The following is a 16177-nucleotide window of genomic DNA, read 5'->3' on the forward strand; positions in this document are numbered from 1 at the left end:
TGTGTGTGTGTGTGTGTGTGTGTGTGTGTGTGTGTGTGTGTGTGTGTGTGTGAGGACAAGGCGGATTGGAAAATGGATAGATGGATATAAAAATAAGCAAAAATAAATAAATAAAGCATACGATTTTTTTCCGAGTATTCTCGGTGTTGTAACTTCAACAAATACTGAAGGACAAAGAAGAGTACTTTGTAAAACAGTCAAATGTTCTGCCTGTAAATCATCGGCCAAAAATAAGTTATTTGATTCATTTATGTAACTTAAAATAATCTTCCGATTAATCGTTGATCAGAATTTAATTCTTCCTCGAATTAGGGTCAGTCTAAAAATCCAAATCAGTCAGGCCCTAGTTGTAATCATAAATTTGATTAATCTGGCGAAACACATTCACTGTTTAGTTAGATTTCAATTAAACTTCAAGGCATTTCAGAATAGCGCAGTCATAATGCAAAATAGCAATACAGAAAGGAATGATCTGTTTGCCATTGCATCAGCCGACATATTTTCCCCCAAATGACCAATATTTCACAAATTTCACCACGGTTTGAAATATCAGCACAACTCTATATTCAAATTTAGTACATTTACGGGAGGGGTGCAGTTTGAATAAGAAAAATTGTTTCATACTTTTTAACAGAACATTAACAACAAAAAAAGTTGTTAAAAAAAGTAGAAGTGGTAATAAAGACAGTTTCTTCAGCAATAAAAACCTTTGCATTATTGTCTTCGTTGTGTGATGTCTTGAAAATGTAGTAGACCTGCTTAAAACGAGCAACATCAAAAATACACAAATAAAAGACAAAATCTCGAAGCGTCAGCACCCGTCTGAACCTAAACCCTATTTTGTGCTCTGATTTGTTCTCCCGTCTTAGGCCGACGATGCCTTGGGTCCCAGTTGGAACTCATTTTTTTGCTCTGATTTGTTCTCCCGCCTTAGGCCGACGATGCCTTGGGTCCCAGTTGGAACTGGCTCTACTTCATCCCTCTCATCATCATCGGTTCCTTCTTTGTCTTGAACTTGGTGCTGGGAGTCCTCTCTGGGTACGCACACTTCTTGCTTTAATTTGTCCTGGTACATATTTATATACAAATATCAAGTGGTATGTAATATAATAACATCATGTGCATATTTACACCCCCAGGCAATGGGACTGAGCAGAATGAGCAGCACTAATGTATATGCCAACTGTACATGAATAATAAAAACTATACATGTGGATGTGAACGGTGCATGAATCGATGCTACACCCCACATACAGAAGTAAACGTGAAAAACCGCAAGAATAGTTAGCGGCATTGTCGGTTGTGAAAAGTATCTTCTCCTTGAACAAAAGTAACAATTCAGTTTCGGCTTTGATCTTGCAGTGAGTTTGCTAAAGAGAGGGAGAGGGTGGAGAACCGCAGGGCCTTCATGAAATTGAGACGTCAGCAGCAGATTGAGCGAGAGCTCAATGGTTACCGGGCCTGGATCGACAGAGCAGGTGGCGTTGCTTTCACTTCCACATCACAATAATAAAAAAGTTGAACGGGGTTGATGACCGCAGCCGAGACAAACCAACACATTCCAAATTCAAGATTCAAAATGAGCATATAAGATTTTATCTGCTGTTTATTTGTGGTTCTTCTTTTCTAGAGGAGGTAATGCTTGCAGAGGAAAATAAAAATCCTGGACCCTCTGCCCTTGATGGTAAGTCAGCATTTTTGCGCTTTTTTTTCTTTCAGTCTTTCTGATCTCACATAGATTTGCACCACTTATGACTCAAACATATTTATTGGTCTCAATTAGAACAGCCTTTTCGGCAAATGAAAAATGACCATCCATCAGCCACTCCTACTTGGCCATTCCGCTCTGTATTACATGTAGAATCCATGTTGCATTGGAAAATGAAGAGTGTAATTTTCCAATAATGCTGAGTGGCCGTTGTTTAAGGCAGTCACGTGTCATGAGGAGTCCACCAACGGCACAATGTTTGCGCTCATCGTGGCACGCTAGCCAGTGGGAAGCCGGGTGCCTATACTCTCATGACTGTGACCTTTCCCCCTGATTGAAGCAGCAAGACTTTTTATGAAATGTTGATTGATTGGCAGCTCTCAGGAGGCTCCCTGAGTGGAGCGCAGGCGGCGCTTATGGTGAGCAACCCTCCTCTCATCTGCTTGCTGCCTCTTCAACTACACCACGCCATTTGACACATGCGCACGCACTCGTGGGATGAACTTTTGGAGCGTCGTTAGACCGCGGGACCAGCTGTTATGATGAGAACGAATGCAATTGCTCTCGTAGCTCTGATTGAAAAGATAGGTGGTGCTCTGCTGTTGCCTTGACGACCACCAGTCTGGAAAAAATAAGCGAAATGCAAGTGCTTTTGCATGGCGAGTGTGTTTCACACCTTTAGCAAACAGTGTGTGTGTGTGTGTGTGTGTGTGTGTGTGTGTGTTTGATTAGAGACCTATGAAAAAGCCCCTAAGCTAATATTGAGCAGTATATTCAGCAATAGAGGGAGGAGGATAGGTAAGAAAGGATGAAATCTAATGATAAACACATCCAACTTCGAAAAGGTCAAACCACTCATCTCTCGCACTCGGGCATGCACGTCGACGCTCCCTGAAACTGAATGAGAATGCATCTTCAAACAAGTGCACGGATTTGTGTATCACTCGTTCTTTCCATTTTTCAATCAAAAAAATGACAATCGAAAAATGAAAAAGACTGACTCATTATTTTGTTGAATTATTTGAGTTGAAAAACAGCTCCCAAGACGAAGTTCCGTTTCAAAATGTAATTGGTTGGGTTTATGTGACCCGGAAATTTGGTCACCGAGTATCAATCAAGATAAGATCTTGCACAATTAAGGATTTTTTTTCCTTCTTTTACTCAACCCAAATTTGAAAAAAGTAAAGGTAAAGTCAGTTCGTCAATGTCGTCAAATGCATTCATTTTTTTCAGTACCATACGGTGTTCTCCAATGGTCCTGTGCTCCCATTGGTTGGAAGACGAGCCCTAAACGGATGAGTTGAAGTTTGTGACGCGAGGCTAACCGCCTCGCTCATCCACAAGCAGCGCGTTTTTCAGACTCTCAGACCTGCGCGTACTTATGACGACTGTGCCATCCTGTTGGCCAAACATTTCCCTTCTCCTCTGAGTGCTAAAGTCTGGCAGGTCAAAAGACAAGAACATCTGGTTGGTGATTAGTCGATTCCTTGCCCTTAATGTTGATGCAAAGTAGTTAAGTGAACTCGTGGATTACTTTGTCCAACCCTTAGTAAAGATACTTGTACAGTCGAACCTCGTGACAACGTACCTCGAGGGACAAAAAGAATCTGTACGTTATCGCGGTAGTTTGTTGTCACCGTTTTCAATAAAATGGCCGCCAACTATGCTGTATAATACAATATGAACATTTATAGATGTAAAAACACGAACATGTAATCCAGGATAAACATGTCAATTACAAATATGTGTATACAGTATAAAGAAGACATTCAGTTAGCAAATGAAAAGCGCCTTCTGCAGTTCAGGATGTGCAGCGCCCCAAAGCCGTTCACGATCATCTTTCATCTTTCTGTCACATTTTCGATCTGACGTTAAATGTGAAAAATCAAGCTTTTTTTTGATGCATTTTTGTGTTCGTTTTAAAAACAACTAAAATAATGAGTCGCATTTTCATTTTTCATTTCCCAATGGCCAATCATCAATGGAAAGAATGAGTCATACATGGATTTGCATGGCCTGCCAAGCTGCCTCGGCGCATGGTTTGCGATGAGAGAGATCAGCAAATGGCATTCAGCTGTTTGGATCATTAAGTGACCATCAGAGGATTGTTGTTTTGGTCTCCTTCAACTGTCATGTAAATGAGCTTCAATGAACTTTTCCCCTTCAGCCAAAACGATACTGGCATTAGCGTGTCACGCGTAAAAGCGTTCCTTAATGTCAGTTGTCTTATTTTGTTTGGAGTTGGGTTGCATCCTCTGATAACGCGTTTACGTGCCTTGTTTTGCATGAAGGTTTTTACCGAGGGTTTTTTTCTGTACGAGTGATGATGTCATTGAACTATACGAAAAGAGATCTCGGAATTTGTTCTCATCAATTTCAACTTGAGTTTTATTGTCCTAAAAGTTCTGGTCCGTAGTGTGATTTTTCATTAGTTAATTCATTGAAATTGAATTTTATTGCCATTGCTCTCATTAATCGCTTTAACTAATGACATGACCATAAAGTAACTTTATGGATTTTCTTCCTTTATTTTTACATAAATAGAAATGCCAAATCCTACAAAATGTTGGTCATGCTAACCTTTTGAACACTCATGGAGAGGAAGATATTACATGCAAAAAAAAAAAAAAAGTATCAGGAAATAGACCACTAAGAGGAGGTGGAGTCCTGGTCACATTCTTCTTTTGTGCACCCGCTTGTTACTGGTTAATAGGAGTTCAATCAGAACCGACTTATCTGGATATTAGATAGTGTCGTAGTTGTTAATGCTTACGAGGCTGTTTAATAGCAAACTACATAGAAAGGCGCCAAGTCAGAAATACTAAAGCACTCAATGCACTTTTATGATTATGTGACAAGTATATCTCTTGGCGTTAACAATTGAACAGAACAGAATTATACAGCTGCATCACTCGTCTGTATTAAATGTTAATTAAAATGCCGGGGCAATGGCGCCATCTGCTGCCTCTTGTGGGGCAGTGCCCCAATTGCGGAGCCACAACTGGTTGTTTCTTGTTAGCCAGGCTTGAGGACAATGGCGCGTTGCTGTTGACACACTAATCGACATGCACAATTACAATGAAGGTTTGCTGTTAACGTACATCAACGCACATTTTCCAAATGAAGACAATATTCGCTTGAAGACTGTTCATACATTCCCAGGTGATATGGATATGTGAAATTAGGAGCGGTGTTGCCTAGCGGTGTGCATCTCGCTACAGAAGACGATTCAATACGTTTGGCCGTATACGGCGTCCGATACGGTTCAAGGATGTGACGATTTTAAAACGTAACGATTCGACTCAGTTCTTATAAGTGGAGTTACGATTTGATTTAGCATGGTCGGGCTGTAGATTCTGTCATGTTTGTTGATTTGCAACAACATGAAAAGGCTAAACATGAAAATTCTGATTCGTGATGAAAGTGTTTTACTGATCTGTTGGTTATGTTGATGCTGCTCCATGTGAAGTGCTGAAGAGAGCCACCACTATAAAAAAGAGAGGCATGGAGTCGCCCCATCGGGGTCCAGCGGAGGAGCAATACGGGGATATTTCCTCTGTGGGTGAGTAGAAGTCTTGCCAATTTTGTCAGGTGAGCATCCTCATCTCAAACTGGGCAGCAGGACATCGCCACTCTTTTCTGCCTCCCCTCAAGGCATCCCCATGTCCAGAGAAAGCTTCAGGAGCGGCAGGCGAGGACCAGCGGTGTATTTCCGCCGCAAGGAACGCCTCCTGCGCATCTCCATCCGCCGCGTGGTGAAGACGCACACCTTCTACTGGACGGTGCTGAGCCTGGTGGCTCTCAACACGCTATGTGTGGCTATCGTTCACCACAACCAGCCGCTCTGGCTGTCCAATTTTCTGTGTGAGTCACACTTTCTGATTGTGTTGAAGCAGGGGCTACCTGACTTTCTCAGAATCTGAATCTTCTTTCGTGGCCATCGTCAAGCTATTTTTTAATACCGCCACTATCACGTTCCAGTCATTAAGAATATCAATACGATACAAAAATGCAGTATAACAGCATACAACAGTGCCAACTACATCTGGAATAGTTCATATTCAATATTCATGTAATAACATTATACTTTTTAAAATATATATCTAAAATGCGTCATACAGTTTTTCCGCACATTTCCGCTCACAAAGGAACCTATCCTCCATCGTTTGATTAAAAATTCACTTTTTCGCTTTCATGTGTCAAAGTCAAAGCCGTGTCTAATCTAAAAGTATTGCTTTGGTGCCAAGGAACTATGATGAAGTGCATTGAGTAGCTTCATATAGTGCTTTGCTGCCATCTTGTGGCACCTTTAGGCACCTTGACAGAGGTGCTCACAGTTGGTCACAAATTTGTGGCGCTTTTCATGGCAGGCTTCGGTCTGTACTCACTAGACAAGCTGAGTGTTAAAAGTGTGTTAATGTTCATAGATGCAATACAATACAATACAATACATCCTGATTTATATTGCGCTTTCACAACAGCTGCAGCTGTAACAAAGTAAAAAGACAGATCACTACAGGTGTGTTTTAAGAGTTGAACTAGGCCCTGACAGGTTTTGCTCTGACCAACCGATCAGCGGATGGAACTATGTTGACGTTAATGTGGGCCAGCTCGCTGGCTCTGTGAGCATCAATTTTAAATGGAGTTGGATCAAGAAACAGTCCCTTTGCTAACATAGTTTCAGTCGCATCAGCCAGCACGACTGATTCTGGAGACCCAAACCAGATTAGATTTGCAAGCACAAAGATACTGCAATCTGATACAACAACAACAAAATGAACTTCCACATATACAGTTGAAAGCAGTGCAGCCAAAAGAAATGCTAGAAGGAGATATAACGACATAAATCTGCTTCAAAGTCACTGCACAATTTAGTTCTGCTAATATGAGAGTGTCTGTTGCTATTCCAGACTATGCAGAGTTCTTGTTCCTTGCTCTGTTCCTGACTGAGATGTTCCTGAAGATGTACAGCTTGGGCCCCCGCCTGTACTTCCACTCCTCATTTAACTGCTTCGACTGCAGCGTCAGTGTTGCATCTCCTTTCCTCAATCCCTATTCTTCTTGTACAAAATCTTAATTTCCCGTCTTTGGACGTCCACAGGTGATTGTTGGCAGCATCTTTGAAGTGCTTTGGGGTGTGTTCAGGCCGGGCACTTCCTTTGGCATCAGCGTACTGCGTGCTCTTCGTCTGCTAAGGATCTTCAAAATCACCAAGTCAGTACATCTTTACTTGCCTATTGACAGAAGAACCCAATCGGTTCCTATTTGACGTAAATGTTTGATTTCCTGTGAAGGTACTGGGCGTCTCTGAGGAACCTGGTAGTGTCGCTGATGAATTCCATGAAGTCCATCATCTCCCTCATCTTCCTCCTTTTCCTCTTCATTGTCGTCTTTGCTCTCCTGGGCATGCAACTCTTCGGTGGCAGGTAACACCGAGGAGTCCGTCTTTACATCCAAGAAAATGTGCTTGGGTAAAGATTTACTTCTGCAGGGGGTAATTCATCTTCAGTTTTACAGCCTCCACAGTTATTCTCAAGCTGTCAATAAAGTCTCCAATCTATTCTTTAAATTCTCTAAATTTTCTGGGCCCCCAAAGGTTCATCTTTGAGGACTACACTCCCACCAACTTTGATACTTTCCCGGCAGCCATCATGACAGTCTTCCAGGTCTGCTCGTCAATGTCACGCTAATGTTATTAAGACCCATAAATGGGGGAAAACCACGTCAATAAACTCTACTCTTTTGTGCGTTTGTTCTTGTTTGTCAGATCCTGACTGGCGAGGACTGGAATGAGGTGATGTACAACGGTATTCGCTCTCAAGGGGGAGTCAAGTCTGGCATGTGGTCTTCGATATACTTCATCGTTCTGACCTTGTTTGGGAACTGTATCCTCTTTCTTTCGCCTCCGCCTTGTTGAGGTTTCAGCTTTCCAACAGTGTTTGATAATTGAAGCTACGGGATAGTTTGTGGAGTCTCCACCAATGTTTGCGCTGGTGCTGTTGTTGTTGAAATAACAGAAATTGTGTTTTCCTTCACTCAAGTTTGACCAGACACTCTGCTGAATGTCTTCTTGGCGATTGCTGTGGACAACCTGGCTAATGCACAAGAGCTCACTAAAGTAGAGCCCAACAAATATTAATTGAACATGCGCAATCTAATGAGATCCACTGCAAGAACTGGATATAAAAAAAAAAGACCATTCCGAAGATAATATTACTCAGACTTTTGTCAGAAAGCTATTCATCTCCCAACTAATACTCTTGAGGCGGATGTCATTAGATGGTGCAGGTTCTCATTTTCTCCAGCCGTCGCTCGGATTTGCGAACCATTAGCCAAAAAAGACAAATCACAGTCGACTCTGTATTCGCTCTTAGGACGAGGAGGAAGCCGAGGCTGCTTTCAACCACAAGCATGCGCTCCAGAAGGCGAAGGAGGTTGGCCCACTCTCCTCCTTCATGTCTTCAGAGTAAGTCCTCCATCCGCCTGACCTCCACATCGCCTCCCTCTGTCTCTCTCTCTCTCTCTCTCTCCCCATCTTCTTCACTATTGCCTCCCCCACTGCAGTGAGTGTCCACATACTGTAGAACGTAACCCACATGATTAACTCGTATGATGAAGTCGTTATGGAGGGAGGGTAAAAGACCCAAGGATTTCGTACAGACTTGCTGGCATGTAATCTCACTCTTCGTCCTTGCCTGAGTGGATATTCATTACACAATAGTTTTATCGTGTTGTCATGGAGACAATTGCGCTTGATGTGTCCAGTAGGGTTTTTAGTCAGCAATATTGTTGTTAGAGATGACGATTAGGTCATGCAGGGTGAATAAAAGTGTGTGGCAGGCTTAATTTTGCGTGTGGAAAATTCTGCACTGCCTTGCCCCGTTATCTACAATTCCACCAGATCCTGTTTGATTTTGATATGTTCCCTTTGCGGTGACACTGTTTGAAGAAGCTTACGACACAAATCGTTGGCCATGGTCTGTTACTGATGGTGAGAGTGGTAGAACGCGGTCAATGGTCAAACGATGTCTCATCCCGATCCGCTCTTGTCAAAATTTCAGCTGGCTCAGGCGTTGGCATTGTGAAATATCCTCGGCGCCCATCAAGGGTGAATGAATAGTAAATATACTCATTCCGTATGCTGATAGACAGACGAATAACAGTATGTTTACTGGACATGAGCGCTGCATCATTCATACGTCCACTGCTCTGGATCAGGGTGCGTACACTTCAAATCAGGCTTGCCATTTTTTTAGTCCAGTTGCTTTTTTTTTTTTTTTTTACTTCCCCGCTAGTAATGAAAAACGCAGAATTCAGTGAGTTGTCCAGGTTAGGCTACATTCACGTTTTGAAATGATTCATCCTGTGCTGATTTGTTGAGATGACAAAAATCTTGCTTTTGAACAGCGGTGTGAAGAATATTTACATTGATACACTGTGTGAAGTCTTGTATCGTATTTGGGGAAATACTTAACCATGTTTCCTTCGTGGTCAGGTTTCCAGATGGCACGTTGTGTGCGGTGGTGGATGCGCATGCATGTGCATGACAGGATTGTAGCCTGCTTTTTACTCGATATGCACGAGAAACACGTTTGTTATTATGGGCATGCGAAAGAATTTTTCTTTTTTCCCCTATCACTGATATTTTCACTCAAATGAGACGGCGCAGGCTGAAAAAGAAGAAATGCGCATTCGTTTGAGCTGAGCAAGCGTGACGGATGGTCGTCACCACCGTAAGAGAAGAAGACAGCAATACACCAGCATCTGTATGCCCGAAGGACGCTCTGAACTTTATCTCATTTCAATAGCCGGTGCACTACTGACCTTGAAGAAACTTGCATGGCGGCAGGAGATAAAACTAAGACGTTCGCGGCATGTCGGATGGAGGCTGGAGATTAATTCTCTGCATGTGTTTGGTTGGCATGATAATAGGGGAAGAAAATCATAAATTGCAGCACCCTTGCTGAGCCGTTGTCAGACTTTGAATTGCTCCTCCGTCGTGCACCCTCCTCGGAATATTGTGCTTCGACCTGAATTCACGCATTAAGTTGGCCAAGCATGACCTGAGGACGCGTCAATGCTTGGAGGTGGTGGTCATGATCATAGCTGCATCCAGATACTTGTGTCAAAACTTTGGAAACATAATACACCTTGCTGTGTTTGCTGTACCCATCTTTCTGTTGTTATTGTTGTTGTATTGTCCATGTTTTTGTGTGCACATGATGTTAATTGTGAAATTCCGAGATGCCCTCGATTCATTGTTACGCTCTCAATGTTTATGAATGTTTTCTAATTGATCAGATAGGACAGTCATCTTGTTTGTGTCAATGTGTCGCTTGGCTCCAGTGGAGACACACACCAAAGTATGACGAGTTTATATTTTGAATTGTTGAGCCAGTTGGATTTCTCTTTGGATATTAAAGGTTAGCGTCAGAGGAAACACATTCGTCAAATGTGAATGATGAGAAGCAAGCACTGGCACTATTCCAACTGCACATTCATGATTTTGATTTTCACCTCAAGGCAGGATTGCCATTTATCCTTTACAGACACCGCCACCCCCCAAAAAAAATCTTTTTTTATTTTTTTTATTTTTATTTTTATGAGAACAATTGACACACACATACACCCCTTGATATGGCGTGTTGTATCAACCAACATTATATATTTCTACCACCCACAACAATGGCTACATTCTCATGTGATCGAATGAAAGAGCTCAATTAAAGGTTTTCTGCCTTTACCAAAAAAAAAAAAGATAATAATGCTCAATCAGACAGGTGTCAACATTGCGTTTTTTAATATGTGCGATGGCAATATTTTCCACATTACTCTAAATAAAACTGAGAAGACTTCTGATCAACAAAGCGACTGCTGACATAATTGGACTGAACAATGCCACCTCATGATCACAAACGTTCTTTTTTTTTCTTTTTTGTTTTTACCATTGCTAATGAGCCGCATGCTGCTTCACCAAAGAAAAAGACCTGATTTTGTGATCACATGTAGCAAGCAACCTGTTCTGGCAAATTCCCATTGCATTGTGGTCGTCGACAGTGAAAATTATATTCGCCAAATTCAGCATGGTGAGAGCATGTCTCAATAGTCACGCATAATTAAAGAAATAATATTGTGCAGTTTGGTTTATGCGCTCTGAAAATGCTATTGATTTCCAAATTTTTCGACCAAATAACACCGTTTTATTTTTTCGGAGAATGAGCATCTTTTGCTGTGTGTCTCCCAGCCTGTTTTGTCTCTGCTCACCCAAAGCACTAATGTCTTGTTTTCAACCAATCGCTCATTGATAACACGGACCGCACAAGAGTCCACGCTCCAGTAAGTAACACAGTACTGCTCACTTACCGTTCACCTCTGTGAATGTCTCACTCACACTCGCTCGACCTTTTTCACTGACTTCGACACACCAGCCTCATTCTCTTCATGCTCCAGATCACATATTTTGTTATATTCGTGCCTCAGACTCCCTTTCTGCATTTCACTCTTTCTGTTGAAAGCACACACAGCAATTCCCACAAAAAAACATCATCACCGATCCAATAAATCAATGGTCTCGTTTTGAAATGAAATGGCTTGTTGTTACTATTTAGGCATTTGATTACAGCATCCGCTTTGCACGTCAGTTTTCATCGTTTTTCATGTGAATAAAATTCAGCGGAAAGTCTTGAAGTCAAACATATTCCGAAATGCTGCTCAACAAATGTACCCGTAGGATATAATGTAAATAAACCGTGTTAATCGTTTAACTGGCCTTCAAGCGAATAAAAAATTAAAATAATAAATGCTAAGTCCTTCATGACAAAAGAGATATGCAAAGATGATTTGCGTGATAGAAACTTTTCTTTCTTTTTCCCATAATTGTCACACGAGTTGAAACAGAAGTTAACCACTTCTAATATAAAACCTGTAAAAAAAAAAAACAAAAAAACAAAAAAAAAACATTCCAACGTATCTTTTAATTGAACATATAACTGCACTTCCATAGCACCCTGCAATATACATATTCGAAAATAATGGACGCCTGGTTATTCGGAATTTGACACAGACCGAGCTATTTCAACTTTTTCAATATTTTTTTTTTTCATGGTTTAAAAAAATGTCGATGTAGTCATACTGGCCTGGTCTCTATCCTCCGCAAATAACGTGGGTCCACCCTATGACATAGGAAACAATGAAATCATTTTTCAAACTCATTCACTGCCTTTGATGGCGAAAGTAGTCAAAAGATCCGTTGTTTTACCATGGGGCTGACAGTGAATGAGTTAAAATAGAAATTAGATAAGAATTGGCTTTCTGAGTTCTGATTTTCACTTCTGGAATTGAACTGCTGAAGTGAATGAACTTTTCTACTGTATTCTAATTCATTTAGATGCACCTCTTCGCCCCTTCTTCTTCTCTAACAACCTAAAACTGCTCTGAAAAAAAAAACATGGAAAAAAAAATGATGACTCCATTGCTTGTGTGACTTCATAATGAATATAATCAAAACATCTTCAATTAGCCATTTTGAATTTCACTTTTTCTAAAATCTGCTTCTCAATGCGATAAATGTATATGTCTTCTCCTTGTGTCCACAGAGGAAGCCGTAGGAGGCGTCCCTACCTGTACAGAAAAAGAGCCATCCACCGCAGCCGTCCCACCTACTCCCGTTCCCTGGAGGAGGCAAAGGGCAGCCTCAAGGAGGTCCGCCCTCTCCCGCAACTCAACCCGTCTAACTCTTTCATGTCCAGGCGAGAGAGGAGAAAGAGGATGACCATGTCCGTGTGGGAGCAGAGGACCAGCCAGCTGCGGAGACACCGGCAGATGTCCAGCCGGGAGATTTTGTTCAGCGGTCCCAACGAGGAGAAGGACGGAGCCGCTGCATCGGCCCAGTCTCAACCGGGTCGTCCGCAGTCCCTGCACCGCAAGGCTATGCCGAGCACTCCACCAGAGGGTGCGAGATGCCAGGCGGACCCCCTTGTAGACCACTTGACATCACCAACCAAGAATCAGACCTCCACGGAGATATCTTTTGAAGCTGTTCTCTCCGGTGTCATTCCCGAACCCCCCATGTCAGCGCCACCCGCAGAGATATTGGACCCTTTGAGTCTCATCCCCGAGAATCCCCCTGAGTCCATACCAGAACCCAGCCTTGACGTTGACGACATTCACAATGCGATCGGCGAGCGAAAGAGCCCCAGATTGAATGGTGATCGTCAACACAGGGCTGTAAAGAAGTTCAGACCGCCGGACGACGGTGATGCCAGCGGGATCAGGGGCAGGAAAGCATTGCGTAGTCGTCAGAACGGGGCTAGGAGTCAGGGATCATCTCCTCGGAAAGGAAACCAGTCGGCGAGTCGCTCGGTTAGCCGGGAGAGGAGCATGGAGGGAAACAGGGTTCCAACAACAGTAGAGGAGAAAGTGGCGGAGAGTGAAAAGAGAGAGGAACCCAATCCTGAGGAAAACAGGTGAGAACAAATCGTCCGGTAAAGTATTCAATCTATTCAACTATTTTCTGTTGTGCTTTTCCTCAAGATCAATTAGTTGATTACTTGATTATCACAAAAGGAACAAAGTTGGGAGCATGTATAACCTGAGTTAAAAATATATATATATTGTAACGTCTATTACTGCGGTAAGGAAGTTTCCAGTAAATGCCAATCTTGATTTTTTTTCAAAGTGTGGAATTGACAATTTGAGACTCTTGCGGGGTATGTCTTCAGGCATGGTGAGCAAAATGAGCGAGTGGACACTGTGCACCCAGACAGCCATGCGGGTGTTCAAAAGCCGGCAGAGCTCCCTCAGGAAGAAGAAACGTGTCCACTTGCTTTAGAAGAGAGCAACCAAGAAGACTTGGATAAATCTCAACTCAGCTCCAGCGTGATCGTGGAAATGCCCGACATGGAGGCATCGATGGAGTTGTCTACTATCACTGGTAACTGGTCGATGTTCCAAACTATTTCAGGTTTGACTGCCTCGACCATCATCACGCACATCCTTCCCTTCTTTTTGCCTCTGTAGTGAATAGCAAGGACCCTGAAATCTCCAAATCTGAGAAGGAGGAAGTTGAAGACATCAAAGCAGTCAACAATGTGACGCCTGACAGCATGTTCATCTTCAAACCGGACAATCCGTAAGCTCTCGTGGTCAACTTCCCATATGTGATTGCCCCACTAAAATTGTCCCGAATAATTTGCGTTCTGATTCATATTTCATTTGTGGAATTTGATTGAAGGCGCAAAATCCATCCGTTTTTATGCATCCAAGGGGGCGGCCATTTTGCCACTTGCTGTCGACTGAAAATGACATCATAGTTGCTCAGGGCTTTTATTTATTTTTTTTTTTTTACCTTAATTCATATTTCAGAAGCATTCATAAGAATGCTGTGTTTAGACTAGTTGGGGCTCAAACAACTCATTTTGTCAAGAACATTTATGACTTGACTTGCCCTTTAACCATGCAGCATTATATAAAAAGAAGAAATCATTTTTTCATGAACATACAACCATTGAATTTATTCGTCCCGATTAAGTTGAATTGGATCATTTGATTTTGATCTCTCACAAATAAGCTATTGCGCCGCAACATGATGGCTGAGAATCGCTCATCTACAGCTTTTCATTTCAAGTTCGAACAGCAGTGGTGCAATGTGGGAATGATGGACCCCCATTGGCCGCAAATTGTGATATAAAATCATAAAAGCTTTATTAGCTTAGCGGGCCAAAAAGCATATTTCTCACAATGTAGTTTCAGTCAGATCCATTTTTTTTTTCCGAGACCCCCGAATCAGTCTTGCTGTGGCTTCATTCTCTTTGCTGTTTGGTGCTTGTCCTCAGGGTGCGACGAGCGTGTCACTACGTGGTGAACCTCAGGTACTTTGAAATGTCCATCCTGCTGGTTATTGCCGCAAGTAGCATCGCACTTGCTGCTGAGGACCCTGTTGCCACCACCTCAGACTGGAATAAGGTTTGTGTATCCATACAGGGAAATTCATTTATTTATTTTTGTTTTATTTTGTTTTTCACGCCTTGTCATGAATCATTATCCTGAAGAGCAATTTAATAATGCCTGGGGTGCAGCACTCTTGATCTACATTCCCAAAAGTTGTTTTGCAAAATGGCGCAACTGAGAACTAATGAGGAAGACAATGAAATTGTGATTAGTCTGGCAAGTTCTTTTTTTCAGATGTCATTATTATGTTTTGAAGAGATTGTTACATTTCAAAGCACAAGCTGAGAGCCTTCGAGTTTTGAAATGAGCTTCACCTTCTAATAAAGCGACACAAGTTTACTTTTTAATGGCAGTTTATTCTATCGACGTGTTTCTTTGTGCTCTCGTTTAGGTTCTACGATATTTTGACTACGTGTTCACTGGCGTCTTCACCTTTGAAATGATTATTAAGGTAAGTGACCTTGCAAATGAACAGCGATTTCTTTGCAGTGAGAAGATGCCAGGAGGCAAACTGGAATGGTTGCCGCAATCCAGTTGGGGCAATTCTTTTTTTGAAAAGAAAGATATGGAAAGATGTCGCAGCCGATATTTAAAAAGAGTTGAATCACAAATTGAAAAAGAAAAATGAGTGAGGAAGCAGATGGTAGGGTGGAGCTTGGGTTTAGCTTGTTAGCCTGACAGGACAGCAGCTTACGAGTTGCTCCACGTACAACACTTTGTATGCAGCGGTGGCTGTGCTCTATAAATACAGTTGGATTGAGTTGAGTTGAGTTCAATTTGTTCCCTGACCAAGCTTGTAATTCGAACATCAAATGCATCTTTCCCATTGAAATCATTTGAAATGCCACACAGAAAAAGCTAAATATTCATGACATGTTTTTAATGAAGAAAAAAATGGCACTGTGTTGCAAAATGTAAATTTTAGGGCCCAATCAATATATTTTTTTCGGCCAATTTCGATATTTGTCAGAACAAAATTTCGATATTTGTCAGAAAAAAATTCCGATAACAGGCTAATCGGACGATTATTTTAAAAATAAATAAATAAAGGTACTTTGACCTCCTTAAACTTGACAAGAGCGGAATTTGAAAATACAGAAACAGGCAAGACAGAATCAACACGTCAATTAAGATTTAGATTTAGGCCGTCAATGTGCATAAGCAACATAATATACTAAGTGAAGGTAATGGCAAAACATGATTTATTCATGATTCCCCTGAACGTTAATTCCCATTTCTTAAACTCCATTCTTTTCCTTGCCATGAAATGATGGCAAGGAAATAAAAACTTTGACAGAGTTACTTTATAAAACAAATGATATGATGTACAGAGAGAGCGTTCCACTGCAACGGGAGCCAATTTTCACCCTAACAACACATATTGACTGACAGATATTGCGTCTTAACGGGCATATGAGAAGCTGGATGTCATTCATACACAATAGCGTCAGCCATGCGAACACCCAAATTGAGGTAGCAACTAAAATTTGGCAGCAACACACTAATAATGCACTCCAAGGA

General features: G+C 41.8%; 1 protein-coding gene across 1 annotated transcript in view; it reads left to right on the plus strand.

Annotated features, from left to right (window-relative positions):
- cacna1ea (calcium channel, voltage-dependent, R type, alpha 1E subunit a) overlaps nt 1-16177 on the plus strand; it is a 96489-nt gene that overhangs the window by 49594 nt on the left and 30718 nt on the right. Inside the window, exons 9-26 of the mRNA XM_019896459.1 lie at nt 935-1038; nt 1363-1478; nt 1631-1684; nt 2086-2127; nt 5178-5270; nt 5363-5572; nt 6619-6731; nt 6810-6922; nt 7003-7134; nt 7305-7374; nt 7476-7593; nt 7759-7826; nt 8083-8174; nt 12304-13173; nt 13429-13640; nt 13727-13838; nt 14542-14671; nt 15048-15107. Coding sequence (XP_019752018.1) covers nt 935-1038; nt 1363-1478; nt 1631-1684; nt 2086-2127; nt 5178-5270; nt 5363-5572; nt 6619-6731; nt 6810-6922; nt 7003-7134; nt 7305-7374; nt 7476-7593; nt 7759-7826; nt 8083-8174; nt 12304-13173; nt 13429-13640; nt 13727-13838; nt 14542-14671; nt 15048-15107 — 2709 coding nt within the window. The remainder of the gene's footprint in view (nt 1-934; nt 1039-1362; nt 1479-1630; nt 1685-2085; nt 2128-5177; nt 5271-5362; nt 5573-6618; nt 6732-6809; nt 6923-7002; nt 7135-7304; nt 7375-7475; nt 7594-7758; nt 7827-8082; nt 8175-12303; nt 13174-13428; nt 13641-13726; nt 13839-14541; nt 14672-15047; nt 15108-16177) is intronic.

Source organism: Hippocampus comes, unplaced genomic scaffold, assembly GCF_001891065.2.
Source record: "Hippocampus comes isolate QL1 unplaced genomic scaffold, H_comes_QL1_v1.1 scaffold22, whole genome shotgun sequence".
NCBI classification, from domain to species: Eukaryota; Metazoa; Chordata; class Actinopteri; order Syngnathiformes; family Syngnathidae; genus Hippocampus; species Hippocampus comes.